General features: G+C 46.8%; 1 protein-coding gene across 4 annotated transcripts in view; it reads right to left on the reverse strand.

Moving 5' to 3' along the window:
* Window positions 1-18,735, reverse strand: part of LOC132401658 (choline transporter-like protein 5) — a 201,084-nt gene that overhangs the window by 91,092 nt on the left and 91,257 nt on the right. For all 4 annotated transcript variants that reach the window (XM_059983694.1, XM_059983696.1, XM_059983697.1 and 1 more), the window contains exons 3-4: window positions 17,765-17,838; window positions 2,228-2,312 (exon numbers count right to left, since the gene is read on the reverse strand). In XM_059983694.1, coding sequence (XP_059839677.1) covers window positions 2,228-2,312; window positions 17,765-17,838 — 159 coding nt within the window. The remainder of the gene's footprint in view (window positions 1-2,227; window positions 2,313-17,764; window positions 17,839-18,735) is intronic.

Genomic DNA, 18,735 nt, shown 5'->3' on the forward strand with positions numbered 1-18,735 from the left:
TTAAATTGCAGGTTGAGTCGATAGTAAGGAAGGCAAATGCAATGATAGTATTCGTTTGAGAGGACTAGAATATACAAGCAATGATGTAATGCTGAGGCTTTATAAAGCATGGGTCAGACTGCACGAGGAGTGCTAAGAGAAACATAGAAAATCCTACAGCACAATACAGGCCCTTCGGCCCACAAAGCTGTGCCGGACGTCCTTACCTTAGAACTATCTAGGCTTTATCCATAGTCCTGTATTTTTCTAAGCTCCATGTAGCCATCCAGGAGTCTCTTAAAAGACCTTATCATTTCCGCCTCCACCTCCGCCAGCAACCCATTCCACGCACTCAGCACTCACTGCATAAAAAACTTACCCCTGACATCTCCTCTGTACCTGCTTCCAAGCACCTTAAAACTGTGCCTTCTCATGTTAGCTATTTCAGCCCTGGGGAAAAGTCTCTGACTATCCACACAATCAATGCCTCTCATCATCTTATACACTGCTATCAGGTCATCGCTCATCCTCTGTCACTCCAAGGAGAAAAGGCCTCATAAGGCATGCTCCACAAACCAGGCAACATCCTTGTAAGTCTCCTCTGCACCCTTTCTATGGCTTCCATGTCCTTCCTGTAGTGACGCGACTAGAACTGAGCACAGTACTCCAAGTGGGGTCTGACCAGGGTCCTATATAGCTGCAGCATTACTTCTCGGCTCTTAAACTCAATGCCACAGTTGGTGAAGGCCAATGCACTGTATGCTTTCTTAACCAGAGAGTCAACCTGCGCGGCAGCTTTGTGTGTCCTCTGAATTCAGACCCCAAGATCCCTCTGATCCTCCACACTGACTAGGAGTCTTACCAATAATGCTATATTCTGCATCCCTTATCTAAGACAATTTGTGCTGGCATTGGAGAATCACAAGAATGATTATGGGAATGAAAGAGTTAACATATGAGGACATTTGATGGTTCTGGGCCTGGACTTGCTGAATTTTAGAAGAATAAGGGGGATCTCACTGAAACCTCTGGAATATTGAAAGACCTAGATTGAGTGAACGCAGATGCTTCCTATAGTGAGGGTGTCTGGGGCCAACAGCACAGCCACAAAATAGAGGGACGTTCATTTAAACAGAAATGAGCAGGAATTTCTTTAGGCAGAGGGTGGTGAATCAGTGGAATTCAGTGCCACTGTTGGCTATGGAGGCCAAGTCATTGGGTTAAGGAGAGAGTTGATGGGTCCTTGATTGATCAGGGTGTCAAAGGTTTCAGGGAGAGGGCAGGAGAATGGGGGTTGAGAGGGATAATAAATCAGCCATGATGGACTAGCAGAACTTTCTCTTATCTAAGTAAGCATTTGGCATGGTCTAATTCTGCTCCAGTGTTTAATGATTTTATGATATGGACAATGTGCAGGCAGGTAGGATTAGTTTAAACTGGCATCACACAGAAGAGCCTGATCCTGTGCTGTACTGACCTGCGTTCTGCACTAATACAATACAGGAACAGCTGAAACACACATTTCTGGCAATGTTAACCTGGGTTTGAATAGCAGGCCTGGGAAGCTGGAGGAAGTTTACGGCCCATCCCTTTCAGTGGTACAGAAGCTGCAGGATATCAGACCACGAGACCCCTACAGAGGACAGTAAAAGCCACCGAGAGAATCACCGGGGTCTTCCTCCCCCACTTGTGACATTTTCTGGGAGCATTGCAGATGATGGGCCCAAAGCATTGTTGAGGATCCCCACCACCCATCCCACAATCTCTCTGACCCACTGCCGTCAGGAAGGAGGTATGGCAGCATCAGGACTGGGACTGCCAGGCAGGGTAACAGATTCTTCCCTCAGACTGTGAGACTGATACCCTGTCACCACCGACGTCACGTCACTAGGGCAGCCAGCTGATTACTGTTTACCTGTGCTATATACTGCATGCGTTTTGAGTTATATTTTATTAACTTTATTTAGGTTTATGTTTTGTGGGTGCACTGTGGTCCTGAGGAACGTTGTCTCATCTAGTTGTATATGTGTGCAGTCAGATCATAATGAACTTGCACTGTGGTCCTGAGGAACGTTGTTTTGTTTGGTTGTGTATGTGTGTAGTCAGATGGCGCTGAACTTGAACTTGAAGTTGTACTTCCTGAGCTTAACTTGTCAAACAGACCTCAGCACTCCCAGGATCCCATGTTGCCCCCACAACCACCTCATCCCATAATTGCCAGTGCCGGGAAACGGAGCCGGGTACTCACTCATTGACGCTCCCCTTCTGCCCACAGAACTGGCCCCTGCTGTCGGTAGGATACACGACTTTCTTCGGATCACCGTGGACCCAAGCTGGTAACAGAGGAGGGGAAGACAGGTATGGAATCATTGAGTAATACAGCGTGAAAACCGGTCCAGGCTGACCACAGCAGCCCCCCCCCCCCCCCCCCCACTCCCCGCGACTCATAAACACAAGAAATTCTGCAGATGCTGGAAATCTTGAGTAACACACACAAGATGTTCAGGCAGCATCTATGGAGGGAATAAATGTTAACATTCCCTCCTGTATACAAATGTTAAAGATGCATACAGCTCTCCCCCCACTTGGAAGATCGGATCACAACCTGGTTCACCTCATGCCCTTGTGTAACCCAAAGTACAGCAATAGCTGGCTACCACCAAGATAGTAAAGAAATGGTCCCTGGAGTATTGAAGAGCTGCTTTGAGGTTACTGACTGGAATGTGCTTTGTGAACCTTATGGGGAAGACATTCACGGGCTTACTGATGGTATCACTGGCTACATCAACCTCTGTGTGGACACTGTAGTACTATCAAGGACTGTTCACTGCTTCCCCAACAACAAAACACAGGTCACCAGTGATCTAAAGGCTCGTCTCAACCACAAAAAGAGAGCCTTTCGATCAGGAGACAGGGAGGAATTGAAACGTGCAGAGGGAGCTAAAGGAGAAGATCAAGGTGTCTAAAGAGGAAATCAGGAGAGAGCTGGAGAACAAGCTTGGGCAGATTAGCACACAGGAGGTGTGGAGAGGTGTAAAGAACATCATTGGCTTCAATCAGTCTAGCTGTAGAGCTTTGGAATGCAGCTGTGAATGGGTTAATGAGTTAAACCAATTCTTCAATAGGTTTGACAATTGCCCTCCTGTTCGCACCCCCCTCAGCAAACCAGTCCAGGTGCCGAGGCACCCAAAGCTCCCTCAGCACCAACACCTCCCCTCCTCCCACTTCCCCATCCAGTACAACACGTGGATGAGCAACACAGGCTACCACTATCTACATCCCCTCCTTACCCTGCACCTGTCATATATATCTCCACATACCAACTGCCATGGTCCCAATCTTCACCCCCTCCCAGCCCCCACCTTCCCCCTTCCACCAACTCCCCAGTCATCATCGACTCGTCTTCACCACTGAGCAGCTGGGAAGGGCTCTGGGGAAACTCGGACATGGCAAAGCATTGCAACCAGACAGTGTGAACCACGAGGTCCTGAAGGAGTGTGCTGAGCAGCTGTGTGGAGTTCTCCAGCGCATTTTCAATCTGAGTCTCAGCCTGGAAAGGTCCCGACTGTGTGGAAAACATCAAGTGTGGTTCCAGTATCCAAGAAGGGCCAACCAAAAGTCTTGAATAACTACTGTCCAGTGGCCCTGACCTCACATGTCATGAAGGAGCTAGAGAGGCTGGTCCTGGCTCACCTCTGACCCTGGTCAGATCAGCCCTTAGTCCCTGCAGTTTGCCTACCAGGAGCACCTTGACGATGCTGTTATCTACCTACTGAACGGTGTCTCCTCCCATTTGGATAAGCAAGGCAGCACTGTGAACATCATGTTTTTTTAATTTCTCAAGTGCCTTCAATACCATACAGGCCTCATTGTTGGGGGAAAGGAGCCATTCAAGTCAGATTGGCACTTCCATTGTATCCTGGAAAATGGACTACCTGACTGTCAGATCACAGTTTGTGCAGCTTCAGAGCTGTGTGTCAGACATGGCTATAAGCACACTGGGGCCCCACAGTATTAGCTCCCTCTGTTTACCCTGTGTACCTCAGTAATGCCCACACTGAAGAGGTTCAGATCCAGTGATGCCACCACTGAAGAAGTTCAGATAAGTGATGCCCACACTGAGGAAGTTCTGCAGAAATTCTCTGAAGTCTCAGAAGTAGTTGGGTGTATAAAGGGAGATTGGAAGGATAAATACAGGACCCTGGTGGAGGTCTTTGTTACTACTGTTGCTGAGGGCATGGACTTGGTGAGGAGCTTCAGGTACCTGGGTTACACCTGGATGACAGACTTGTGTGGAGCACCGACACAGAGGCTGTGTACAAGGAGGACCAGAGTCACCTCAACTTCCTGAGGAGACTGAGGTCCTTTGGAGTATGCAGGCCTCTCCTTCCCATGTCCTACCAGTCTGTTATTGACAGTACAATCTTCTTTGCTGTTGTCTGCTGGGGCAATGGCATCAACATGAGAGACGCCAATGGGCTCAATTAACTGATTAGAAAGGTTGGCTCTGTTATAGGAGACAAACTGGACACACTGGAGTCTGTGGTAGAACAAAGGACCCTACAGAAAATTCTGGCAATTCTGGACAAAGTTTCTCACCCTCTGCATGGCACCTTGGCTGAACAGAGGAGCACTTTCATTAATAGACTGAGATAACTGCGCTCTACGAGGTCATTCTTACCCGCGACCATTAGGCTCTATAATGAATCAGCCTATAGCCAGGGAAGTGATGACCCCCTCCTGTTACACTGTTATTAGCCTCTGTTTACCATACCCTGTTATCATGGACACTTTGTGCAATACTACCATCACTTCTTAACTGGATGGTGAAAATGCGCACCCATTACTGTATAATATTACAGTAATTCCTGCATTACCATCTATCAGTGTGGACCCGGAAAGCTTGTAAATCTTGCATATCTTATTTTTAACTTAACTTTTTAAAATTCTTTCTTACTTCTAATATTTGTATATCTGTGAACTTGTAATGCTACTGTGTCACAAATTTCTTTTGGGATTAATAAAGTATCTATGTATCTATCCACCTGTCTGGAAAGGAAAGGGTTGAAATAAGAAGGTCATTTCTACTAGTCCAGATTCCAATTGATATACTGTATATCACATCTACATTGAAACATGCAATGAAATGTAGTATTTGCATTTATAACCCAAGGACATGCCAAGGGCAACCTGTCAGTGAAACTGTGCACTCCAGCTCCAAGTGCCTCATAAATGGCCGATAAGGGCAGTCAAAGCTATTGTAAAAGAACAAAGCAAAAATTAGTGGGAAGATAAAGGATTGGTAAGTCTTTAAAAACCTACAAAGAAAAACTAAAAAAAAATCATTAGAAGAGAAAAGATTAAATATGAAAGCAAGTTAGCAAATAATATCAAAGTGGATAGTAAAAGTTTTTTTCAAGAACGTTAAAAATAAAACAGAAATGAGTGTGGATATAGGACCGCTAGAAAACGAGGCAGGAGAAATATTAACGGGGACAAGGAGATGGCAGAAGAACTAAATGAGTATTTTGCATCAGTCTTCACTGTGGAAGACACTAGCAATATGCCTGATGTTGTGGTGTGTGAAGGAAGAGAAGTGAGTGCAGTTACTATTACAAGGAAGAAGATGCTCAAAAAGCTGAAAGACCTAAAGGTACATAAGTCACCTAGACAAGATGAACTGCACCCTAGAAAAAGGTAGCATTACAGATTGTGGTAGCATTAGAAATGATCTTTCAAGCATCATTGGACTCTGCCATGGTGCCAGAGGACTGGAAAATTGCAAATGTCACTCCACTCTTTAAGAAAGGAGGAAGGCAGCAGAAAGGAAATTATAGACCAGTTAGCCTGACCTCAGTGATTGGGAAGATGTTGGAGTCAATTGTTAAGGATGAGGTGATGGAGAACCTGGTGACACAGGACAAGATAAGACAAAGTCAGCATGGTTTCCTTCAGAGAAAATCCTGCCTGACGAACCTGTTGGAATTCTTTGGGGAGATTACAAGTAGGTTAGATAAAGGGGATGCAGTGGATGTTGTATATTTGAGCTTTTAGAAGGCCTTTGACAAGGTGCCACTCATGAGGCTGCTTACCAAGTTAAGAGCCCATGGTATTACAGGAAAGTTACTAACATGGTTAGAACATTGGCTGATTGGTAGGAGATAGTGAGTGGGAATAAAAGCATCCTTTCCTGGTTGGCTGCCAGTGACGAGTGGTGTTCCGCAGGAGTCAGTGTTGGGACCACTTCTTTTTATGCTGTATATCAATGATTTAGATGATGGAATAGATGACTTTGTTGCCAAGTTTGCAGATGATACAAAGATTGGTGGAGGGACAGGTAGTGTTGAGGAAACAGGTAGGGATGCAGAAGGACTTAGACAGATTGGGAGAATGGGCAAGATTCAAAGGGACTTGGAGGTCCCTGTGCAAAACACCCTAAAGTTTAACTTGCAGGTTAAGTCGGTGGTGAGGAAGGCAAATGCCATGTTAGCATTTATTTCAAGAGGTCAAGAATACAAGAGCAGGGATGTGGTGCTGAGGCTTTATAAGGCACTGGTGAGGCCTCACCTTGAGTATTGTGAACAGTTTTGGGCTCTTAGAAAAATGTGCTGGCATTGGAGGGGGTACAGAGGATGATTCCGGGAATGAAAGGGTTATCATACGAGGAACGTTTGATGGCTCTGGGTCCGTATTTGCTGGAATTCAGAAGGATGAGGGGGGATCTCATTGAAAACTTTTGTTTGTTGAAAGGCCACATACAAAGTAGATGTGGAAAGAATGTATCTCATGGTGGGAGAGTCTAGGACAAGAGGGCACAGCCTCAGAATAGAGGGGCACTCTTTCAAAACAGAGATGCGGAGAAATTACGTTCGGCAATGGGTTGTGAATTTATGGAATGTGGCCATACAGCTGTATAGGCCAGGTCGTTGAGTATATTTAAGGCAAATATGGATAGGTTCTTGATTGGACATGGCATCAAAGGTTATGGGGAGAAGGCCGGGAACTAGGGTTGAGGAGGAGGAAAAAAATGATCAAACATGATTGAATGGCAGAGCAGACTCAATGGGTCAAATGGCCTAATTCTGCTCCTATATCTTATGGTCTTATGGACTATAAATGTTAAAATTCTCCCTGCCTCAACCACTCCGGCTGACAGCTCGTGCCAGGCCCTCACTACCCTCTGTGTGCCCTCACTGCTCTCCAGCCTCACCTATTGTGATAGCTGACATCAAAGTTCAACGTTCAAAGTGCATTTACTATCGAAGTATGAATACCATGTATGGGGTATCAGGGAGGGTTAATACCTCTGGGGGGGGGGTATCGTGCTCCGCCCTGTGGTAGCTCGCCTGCCTTTGGTCCCTACTTGCCAACCAGCTCTCACCTGTGGCTCCGTGTAATTGCTTGCCTGTGACAACACCCATACCCCGGAGCACCACTCCAGAAGGCTAAACCAGGTGAGGGTGGCTGGGAACCTCCAGCTCTGGTGAGAGAGGGATTTGCCTCCCCCAGCAGACCGGCTGGTCTACAAGATCGCACGGCCAAGAAGGCGGTGCTGCAACACTCCGTGGACAGCGAAGGGCTTGACGAGGCACAGAAGGCATCATGGTCACCCACTGCAGCTGAGGAAGTCTCCAGTCGTGATGATTTTTTGTACCACGAGACCAAGGTGTTTGATGGCGAGAGAGTGGAACTGCCCGTGCCTCGGCTTTTCACTATAAATCTCCTGCACAGGATTTTCCCTATGCAGCTCTTCAGCTGCACAGATCAATGTCACTGTTGGAAACAACAGACGACCAGCACGTGTATCCCATATACAACCTCGAGATTCATCAGTCACAAAACAAAGAAACAGTATAGAACCCATGAAAAAGAAAACTGACAAACACCCAGTTTGTCACAAATCGTGCAAAAATTAAAAGTAAGCAAATAATATTGGGGGCACGGTGCCAGCGGTGGAGGGAAAATGGGTGTCACTCAGTGGAGCACAGAACCGTCCAGCTGGGTCACAGCCTGTAGCCCTCACTCAAAGTCCCCACGCACACAGGGGCACACTGAGCTGAAATGAGGTTGCAGCACTGGGCTGGGGGTGGCGTGGTATCGTAGCGGTTACCGATATGCTTCACAACACCAGCAATCGGAGTTCATTTCCTGCCACTTTGTGCATTGTCCCTGTGATCGCATGGGTTTCCCCACACCTTCCAGAGACAGACGGGTTTGGGCTAGTAAGCTTTGGGCATGCTCCGTTGGTGCCAGAGGCATGGAAACACTCGTCTGCTGCTCCCTGCACATCCTCGGACTGCAACATATATGTAATAGACTAAGATAATCTAATTTTAAAAGCAAGCACTAGGAAATCTGCAAATGCTGGAAATTCAAGCAACACACACAAAATGCTGGTGGAACACAGCAGGCCAGGCAGCATCTATAAGGAGAAGCACTGTCGACATTTCGGGCCGAGACCCTTCGTCAGGACTAACTGAAAGGAAAGATAGTAAGAGATTTGAAAGTAGGAGGGGGAGAAGAAAATGCAAAATGATAGGGGAAGACCGGAGGGGGTGGGGTGAAGCTAAGAGCCACACACTTTAATTCCACGTCCCATTCCCATTCTGATATGTCTATCCATGGCCTCCTCTACTGTCAAGATGAAGGCACACTCAGGGTGGAGGAACAACACCTTATATTCCGTCTGGGTGGCCTCCAACCTGATGGCATGAACATTGACTTCTTTAACTTCCATTAATGCCCCTCCTCCCATTCTTACCCCATCCCTGATATATTTAGTTGTCTCCCCCCTCCCCCTTTTCTTCTCTCTTTCAGCCCATTACTCTGCCTGTTTTCCATCTCCCTCTGGTGCTCCCCTCCCTCTTTCTTTCTCCCGAGGCCTCCCGTCCCATGATCCTGTCCCTTCTCCAGCTCTGTATCCCTTTTGCCAATCACCTTTCCGGCTCTCAGCTTCGCCCCACCCCCTCCGGTCTTCTCCTATCATTTCGCATTTCCCCCTCCCCCTCCCACTTTCAAATCTTTTACTATCTTTCCTTTCAGTTAGTCCTGACGAAGGGTCTCGGCCCGAAACATCGACAGTGCTTCTTCCTATAGATGCTGCCTGACCTGCTGCGTTCCACCAGCATTTTGTGTGTGTTGCTAATCTAATTTTACCCCAGATTCCACCCCTCACCCACACATGCGACAATTATCCCAGCAACCAGCACATCTTTGTGGATGTGGGAGGGAACTGGAGCGCCCGGGGGAAACCCCCACAGTCACAGGGAGAACGTGCAAACTCCATGCAGACAATGCCAGAGGTCAGGATCAAGCCTGGGTCTTTGGGGCTGGGAGGCAGTGGCTTTGCCCGCTCTGCTGAACATGAACGTTTGGCTATCTTTGTAGTCTTGTCAGAAGCTTCAGACTGAGGTGTAAACAGCTCAGAGGAAAGGTGCTTTCAGCTGACGGATCTGACTGAGTCTGTTTGTCAGTGACCCCAGCTATCATTGTCCCTCTAGAATGCCTCAAGTGACAATAACTGAGCTGTCTGAGCTGACAACATGGTTCCTCAGTACATATCAGTACACTCAGTACACTGCGCAGGCGCGAGTGACGTCAGCGTAGAGCGCGCACTTTAAAAGGCAGGACTTCTTTTCAGAGTGGTCATTTGAATCGGGAGCAAGTTACAGCTTGTGATTCAGCTGGGAGCTCAGAGAATTCGACCGTGTAGGTAGGATTTAAGCCTACCTGGTCAATACCTGTGGAGGAGGGGGAACTGCGCAGGCGCGAGTGACGTCAGCGTCGAGCGCGCACTTTAAAAGGCAGGACTTCTTTCCAGAGCGGGCAGCGGAGTCCGTGGAAGCAGAGTCCTGGGCTTTGGCTAAGTGGGCTTCGGCGTAAGGGGACTTCGGTAAGCCTGTGTGATTGCTCGCTGAGGGGAAGAAGGTAAGGTCGCTAGGTGATTTTTAGACTTATTCTATTAATCCAGTTCAGGTATGGGGGAGGCAGTCAGAGCAGTGGTGTGCTCCGTATGCAGTATGTGGGAAGTCAGGGTCAACACAGTTGTCCCTGATGACCACACCTGCAAAAGGTGCGTCCAGCTGCAGCTCCTATCAGCCCGAGTTAGGGAGTTGGAGCAGGAGCTGGATGAACTACGGATCATTCGGGAGGCAGAGGCAGAGATAGATAGGAGTTATCAGGAGGTAGTCACACCAAAAAACCAAGAAGTAGGCAGATGGGTGACGGTCCAGAGAGGCAGGGGGAGCAGGCAGAGAGAGCAGAGCACCCCTGCGGCCATTCCCATTAACAATAAGTATACCGTACTGGATACTGTTGATGGGGATGACCTACCAGGAATGAGTTGTAGCGGTCCTGCCTCTGGCACAGAGGTTGAACCCTCAACTAGAAAGGGGAGGAGGGAAGAGAAGAGAGCGATAGTTTTAGGGGACTCTATAGTTAGGGGGGCAGATAGGAGATTTTGTGGGGCAGATCGGGAGTCTCGGATGGTATGTTGCCTCCCTGGTGCCAGGGTCCGGGACATCTCAGATCGGGTGCAGGCTATTCTTGAGAGTGAGGGCATGAACCCAGATGTAGTGGTCCATGTAGGGACCAATGATGTAGGTAAGGTGAGTGAGGGGGTCCTGCTTAGAGAGTTCAGGGAGTTAGGAGTGAAGCTGAAAGGCAGGACCTCCAGGGTGACAATCTCGGGATTGCTACCTGTGCCACGTGCGAGTGAGGCGAAGAATAGAATGATTATGCACATTAATACGAGGCTGAGAGCATGGTGCAGGAAGGAAGGGTTCAGGTTTTTGGATAATTGGTCTTTGTTCCAGGGACATTGGGATCTGTTTCGAAGGGATGGTCTACATCTGAACCGGAGGGGTACTAACATTCTTGCAGGAGTATTTGCCAGTGCTGCTCGGGGGGGTTTAAACTAGATGTGCAGGGGGCAGGGATCCAGATCCAGAGGGTTGGTCAGAAGGTGCATGGGGTTAAATGTGTACAAGGTTTGGGTGATCTTGAGAAGGTCATCAAAATTCAGGGTGCAATTTGCCCGATGGAAGTTCAAGGAGCTGGGTTAGGTACAGTAGACAGTGTTTTAAGCAAAGAGAGGAGGAATGGGCTAAGAATTCTATACTTGAATGCGCGTAGTGTCAGAAGTAAGACAGATGAGCTTGAAGCTCAGGTGAAAATGGGGAACTACGATATTGTTGGGATAACGGAGACATGGCTGCAAGGGGATCAGGCCTGGGAATTGAGTGTACCAGGGTATACGTGCTATTGTAGAGACAGAAATATGGGAAGAGGGGGTGGGGTGGCCCTGTTGGTGAGGAATGAGATTCAGTCCTTAGCAAGAGGTGACATGGGAACAGGGGAAGTAGAGTCTGTGTGGATTGAGCTGAGGAACAGTAAGGGTAAAAAGACCCTAATGGGTGTTGTGTACAGGCCCCCAAACAGTAGCGTGGATATTGGGTACAAGTTGAGTAGGGAGTTAACATTGGCATGTGCTAAAGGTAATGCAGTCGTTATGGGAGATTTCAACATGCAGGTGGACTGGGAGAATCAGGTAGGTGCTGGACCCCAGGATAGGGAGTTTGTGGAGTGTCTAAGGGATGTATTTTTGGAACAGCTTGTGCTTGAGCCAACCAGGAACGAGGCTATTTTGGACTTGGTGATGTGTAATGCACAGGAATTGATAAGTGATCTTGAAGTAAAGGAGCCATTAGGAAGTAGTGATCATAACATGAAAAGTTTTTATCTACAATTTGAGAGGGATAGGGGCAGATCAGAGGTGTCAGTGTTGCAATTAAATAAAGGAGACTACGGAGCCATGAGGGAAGAGCTGGCCAAAGTTAAATGGGCGGATGCCCTGGCAGGAAAGACAGTGGATCAGCAGTGGCAGATATTCTTGGGCATAATACAAAAGATGCAAATGCAGTTCATTCCAATGAGAAGGAAGGATTCAAAGAGGGGGAAGGGGCCACAGTGGTTGACAAAGGAAGTCAGAGATTGTATAGCATTAAAGAAAAAGAAGTATGACAGGGCTAAGATGAGTGGGAATACAGATGATTGGGAAAGTTTTAAGGAACAGCAGATCTTAACTAAAAAAGCAATACGGAGAGAAAAAATCAGGTATGAGCTCAGTCTAGCCAGGAATATAAAAGGGGATAGCAAAAGCTTTTTTAGCTATGTGAAGAGAAAGAAGATAGTTAAGAACAATGTTGGCCCCTTGAAGAATGAATTGGGAGAAATTGTTATGGGAAACAGGGAAATGGCAACAGAATTTAATGCATACTTTAGATCTGTCTTCACCAGGGAGGACACAAGCAATCTCCCAGATGTATGGATGGGCCAGGGTCATAAGATATCAGAGGAATTGAGACAGATTGACATTAGGAAAGAAACTGTGATGAGTAGACTGGTAGGACTGAAGGCTAATAAATCCCCGGGTCCAGATGGTCTGCATCCGAGGGTTCTAAAAGAGGTGGCTCAGGAAATTGCGGATGCATTGGTAATCATTTTCCAATGTTCCTTAGATTCAGGATCAGTTCCTGAAGATTGGAGAGTGGCTAATGTTGTCCCACTTTTCAAGAAGGGAGGGAAGGAGAAAACGGAGAACTATCCTAACGCCTAACGTCAGTCGTGGGGAAGATGCTTGAGTCCATTATTAAGGACGAGATAGTGGCACATCTAGATGGCAGAAATAGGATTAGGCTGAGCCAGCATGGATTTACCAAGGGCAAATCATGCTTGACTAATCTGTTGGAGTTTTTTGAGGGTGTAACAAGGATGTTAGACGAGGGTAAGCCAGTAGATGTTGTGTACCTAGATTTTCAGAAGGCATTCGATAAGGTGCCACATAGGAGATTGGTGGGTAAAATCAGAGCTCATGGCATTGGGGGCAGGATTTCAACATGGATAGAAAACTGGTTGGCAGATGGAAAGCAAAGGGTAGCAGTGAATGGGTGTTTCTCAGACTGGCTGGAGGTGACTAGTGGGGTACCACAGGGCTCTGTATTGGGACCACAGCTCTTTACGATTTATGTCAATGATTTAGATGAGGGCATTGAAAACTATATCAGCAAGTTTGCTGACGATACTAAACTGGGTGGCAGTGTGACATGCGAAGAGGACGTTAGGAGAATACAGGGAGACTTGGATAGGCTGAGTGAGTGGGCAGATACTTGGCAGATGTCATTCAATGTGAATAAATGTGAAGTTATCCACTTTGAAAGCAGGAACAAGAGGGCAGAGTATTGTCTGAACGGTGTCGAGTTAGGTAAGGGAGAAATGCAAAGAGACCTAGGAGTCCTAGTTCACCAGTCAATGAAGGTGAATGAGCAAGTGCAACAGGCAGTGAAGAGGGCAAATGGAATGTTGGCCTTTGTTACAAGGGGAATTGAATACAAGAGCAAGGATGTTCTTTTGCATTTGTACAGGGCCCTGGTGAGACCACACCTGGAATATTGTGTACAGTTTTGGTCTCCAGGTTTAAGGAAGGACATTCTGGCAATTGAGGAAGTGCAGCGTAGATTCACTAGGTTGATTCCTGGGATGGCAGGGCTGTCTTACGCAGAGAGATTGGAGAGATTGGGCTTGTACACGCTGGAATTGAGGAGATTGAGAGGGGATCTGATTGAAACGTTTAAGATAATTAAAGGATTTGATAGGATTGAGGCAGGAAATATGTTCCAGATATTGGGAGAGTCCAGTACCAGAGGGCATGGATTGAGAATAAGAGGTCAGTTATTTAAAACAGAGTTGAGGAAGAGCTTCTTCTCCCAGAGAGTTGTGGAGGTGTGGAATGCACTGCCTCGGAAGACGGTGGAGGCCAATTCTCTGGATGCTTTCAAGAAGGAGCTGGATAGATATCTGATGGATAGGGGAATCAAGGGATATGGGGACAAGGCAGGGACTGGGTATTGATAGTGAATGATCAGCCATGATCTCAGAATGGCGGTGCAGACTCGAGGGGCCGAATGGTCTACTTCTGCACTTATTGTCTATTGTCTATTGTCTATATCACCCAACCATCTGCCAACAACTGACTCATGCTGGCACTGAGACAGTATTGTGTCTGTCCATAGTGCGCATTCCACTACAAGTGACGTGGCTGCCAGCTCTTCGGGGAACACAAAGAATCGCCCACAATGCCTGCCATTGTTTGGAGGCCTATCCAGTCCAGTGAGGTTGGATTAGGCTGTAGAGTTATTATTTTCCTGTGAATGCCTGCAAGAAAATGAATCTCAAAGTATAGACACCCGGTGGCCACATAATTAAGTACACATGTACCACTGCTTGTTAATGCAAATATTTAATCAACCAATCGTATGGCAGCAACTCAATGCATAAAAGCATGTAGACAAGGTCAAGAGGTTCAGTTGTTGTTCAAACCAAATATCAAAGGACCCCGTACTGATCCTTGCGACACTCCGCTAGTCACTGGCCTCTAGTCAGAGAGACCACTCTCTGGCCTCTCCCACGGTGAATGTCTAATCTAATTTACTACCTCACCGAGTGACTCCACCTTCTTGACCAGCCTCCCATGTGGGACCTTGTCAAATGCCTCATTAAAGTCCATGTTGATAACATCCACTGCCTTCATCCACTTTCCTAGTAACCTACTCGAAGAACTCTATAAGATGGGTTAGACATGACCTACCATGCACAAAGTCATGCTGACTATCCTTAATCAGTCCATGTCTATCCAAATATTTGTACATCCATCCCTTAGAGTAATTTCCAATAACTTTCCCACAACTGATGTCAGACTCACTGGCCTATAATTTTCTGGATTACCTTTAGAACTTTTTTTAAACAGCAGAACAACCTTGACCACCCTCCGATCCTTTGCTACCTCCCTGTCACTGAACTTGCTGAACACCTTGTCAGGCCCTGGGGATTTATCCACCCTGATGTGCCTCAGGGTAGCAAACACCTTTTCCAACTGTACCTCCCTTAATCGCAGCACTCTGCAGAGAGTGGTGCAGACAGCCCAGTGCATCTGTAGTTGTGAACTTCCCATGATTCAGGACATTTACAAGGACAGGTGTGTAAAAAGAGCCCGTAGGATCATTGGGGACTCAAGTCACCCCAACCACAAACTGTTCCAGCTGCCACCATCTGGGAAACGGTACTGCAACATAAAAGGCAGGACCAACAGGCTCCGGGACAGCTTCTTCCACCAGGACATCAGACTGATTAACTCACATTGATTTGAGTGTATTCTATGTTATATTGACTATTTTATTTATTATAAATTACTATGACTGTACTTTGCACATTTAGATGGAGATGTAACATAAAGATTTTTACTCCTCATATGTGAAGGATGTAAGAAATAAAGTCAATTCAGTATAAATTCTCTGTAGTCTGTACAGTGTCCATGAAGTTGAAGCTGCTTTGCATAACTCTGTATTCATCTCTTGAGTAAATACAGATGCGAAGACCTCCTCCGTGTGTTTTGGCTCCACAGATGGATTACCATTCTGGTGTTGCAAAGGACTAATTTTGTCCCTTGTAGTCCTTTTGCTTAAAATATCCGTACAATCCTTCACCTTGTCTGCTACAGCATGCCTTCCTCATTTCTTGCTTTAAGTGTTCTCTTGCATGTCTTATACTCCATAATCACCTTCTTTTTTCTCTTAACCAGGGCCTCAATACCTATTGAAAACCAAGATTCCCTACACTTGTTATCTTTACCTTTTATTCTGAAAGGCACATACAAGGTTTGTACTCTCAAAACTTTGTCTTTGAAGGCTAGAAAACAGCCTATCCCAATCCACACTTGCCAGATCACTTCTGTTATCTTTAAAATTGGTCTTTCTCCAATTTAGAACCTCAGCCTTTGGACCCGACCTAATTTTCTGCTTATTTACTTTGAAAGTAATGACATTGTGGTCACTGAACATGAAGTGTTCCACTACACAAACTTCTGTCACCTGCCCTGACTCATTCCCTAAAATTCTATGTACTGATAAGGAAACTTTTCTCAACCCATTTGACAAATTCTCTCCCATCTAGTCCTTTTACAGTATGGAATTCTCAGTTGATATGTGTACCTTATGGTTCTTGCAACAGTCTGTGATCTCTTTACAAATTTGTTCCTTGAAACCCCTCTGTTGGGTTAGCTGTAATATAGCCCCATTAAGGTGGTCATACCTTTCTCATTTCTCAGGTCCACCCATAATGCCTCACTAGTTGAGTTTTCCAATCTGTCCTCATGCAGACCTGCAGTGACATTTTCCCTGACAAGTAATGCCAGCCATCCTCCTCTATCATGCCTAAAACAACGGAATCCCAGAATAACACACACAAAGTCCTGGAGGAACTCAGCAGGAACACCAGAATATTGAGCTTCCACTCCAGCCTTCCTGCAACCAAGTCTCCGATGGCTCCGATGTCATAATTCCAGCTATTGATCCAGGCCCTGAGCTCACCCGCCTTTCCCATGGCGGTTTCTTGCATTGAAATATTTACAGCTCAGGACACTAGTCACACCATGCTCAACCTTTTGGTTCGTGACTTTGTCTGAGGTCTTAACAACATCTGTCTTCACAACATCTCCACTCTGGTTCCCACCCCCCTGCAACTCTAGTTTAAACTTCACCATGCAGCGTTAACAGACCTTCCCATGAGGATATCAGTCCCCCTGCAGTTCAGGGGCAAACTGTCCCTTCTGTGCAGATCCCACTTTCCCTGGAAGAGAGCCCAATGATCCAAAAATCTTATGCCCTCCCTCCTACACCAACTCCTTAGCCATGTTTTGAACTGTATAATCTTCCTAGTTCTGGCCTCAGTAGCATGTGGCATGAGTAGCAATCCTGAGATCACAACCCTGGAGGTCCTGCCCTTTAACTTAGTACCTAACTCCCTATGCAGAACCTCATTACTTGTTCTACCATGTCATTAGTACCTACAAGGACCACAACCTCTGGCTATTCACACTCCCACTTAAGAATGCTGAGGACTCAATCCGAGATGTTCCAGACCCTGGCACCTGGGAGGCAATGCACCATTCGGGAATCTCGTTCTTGCCCACAGAACCTTCTGTCCATTCCCCCAACTAATGAATCTCCTGTCACCACAGCACACCTCTTTCTTCCCCTTCCCTTCTGAGTCACAGAGGCGGTCTCAGTGACAGATACCCGACCACTGCGACCTTCCTCTGTTAGATCATTCTCCCCGACAGTATCCAAAGTGAGATACCTGTTGTTGAGGGGGACGGCCACAGGGGTACTCTGCATTGGCTCCCTAAACCCTTTCCCCTTCCTGACTGTCACCCAGTTCCCTGTGTCCTGTACCTTGGGTGTAACTACCTCTCTATCACCCCTTCAGCCTCCTGAATGATGCAGAGTTCATCCAGCTTCACTTCCAACTCCTGAATGTGGATTCTTAGAAGCTACAGCTGGATAAACTTCTCACATCTGAAGTCTTCAGGGAGATCTCCTTGCCTTCCCACATCTTGCAAGAGGAGCATTTCACTATCCTGCCTGGCATTTCCACTGTCCTAACTGAGCAGATGTAAAGAAGGGGAGGTGCCTCATTCTCAGAAAGACTGGAACTAAGAACATGGAAAAGCAGGAGCTGGAGCAGGCCATTAGCCCCTCAGCCCTGTCCCACCTCTCAGTGTGACAATGGTCAATCTGACCCAGGTCACTTCTCCCTTTCTCAATTACCCTAATCGCTCTATAAGTGTGTCCGCCTCTCTCTTTCAACTCCCCCCCCAGGGTAGAAAACTCCAGAGGCTCATGCCCCTCTGCTTCCCAGTCCTTGGGATCGAGGGATAAACCATCATACTCACCGATCACTCCCAGGGCGATGTAGCCGAGGATTACCACAATGAATAACACGCAGCAGAGAACGTCTGTGCAGTGCCTGTAGAGGGAGAGGAGCGACAATGTAATGTCCATCCTTTAATCTACTTCAAGATCAATCTAACCCTTCCAAACTACATAGCCTCCATTTCTCTATCAATCATGTGCTATCTAAGAGTCTCTTAAATGTCCCTAATGTATTTGCCTCCACCATTATCCCTGGCACCATCTTTGTAGTGCATTCTACACACCCACCAGTCTCTGTGTAAAAACTTACCTCTGACATCCCCATATACTTTCCAGAACCATCTTAAATTTATACCCGGGGACAAAGTCTCTGACTGTCCACTCTATCAATGCCTCTTATCATCCTGTACACCTCTATCAAATCACCTCTCATCCTCCTTCACTCCAAAGAGAAAAGCCCTAGCTCTATCAACCTTTCCTCATGGGGGGGGACGTGCTCTCTAACCCAGGCAGCATCCTGGTGAATCTCTTCTGCACCCTCTCTAAAGCTTTCACATCCTTTCTATACTGAGTTGACCAGAACTGAACACGATACCCCAGGTGTGGTCTAACCAGAGTTTTATAGAGCTGCAACATTACCTTGCGGCTCTTTAACTCAGTTCCCTGACTAATAAAGGCCAACACATCACATGCCTTCTTAACCACCCTATCAACTTGTGCAGCAACCTTGAGGATCTATGGACATGAAGCCCAAGATCCCCCTGTGTCTGCACACTGGAAAGAATCCTGCCACACTGCCTTCAAATTGAACTTCTAAAGTGAATCACTTCACAAATCTCTGGGTTGAACTGCATCTGCCACTCCTCAGCCTAGCTGTGCATCCTGTCAATGTCCGATTGTAACCTATGACAACCTTCCACACTGTCCACAACACCACCAACCTCTGTGTCATTAGTAAACTTTACCAATTCCCTCTACTTCCTCATCCAAG

Source organism: Hypanus sabinus, chromosome 11 (genome assembly GCF_030144855.1).
Source record: "Hypanus sabinus isolate sHypSab1 chromosome 11, sHypSab1.hap1, whole genome shotgun sequence".
NCBI lineage: Eukaryota > Metazoa > Chordata > Chondrichthyes > Myliobatiformes > Dasyatidae > Hypanus > Hypanus sabinus.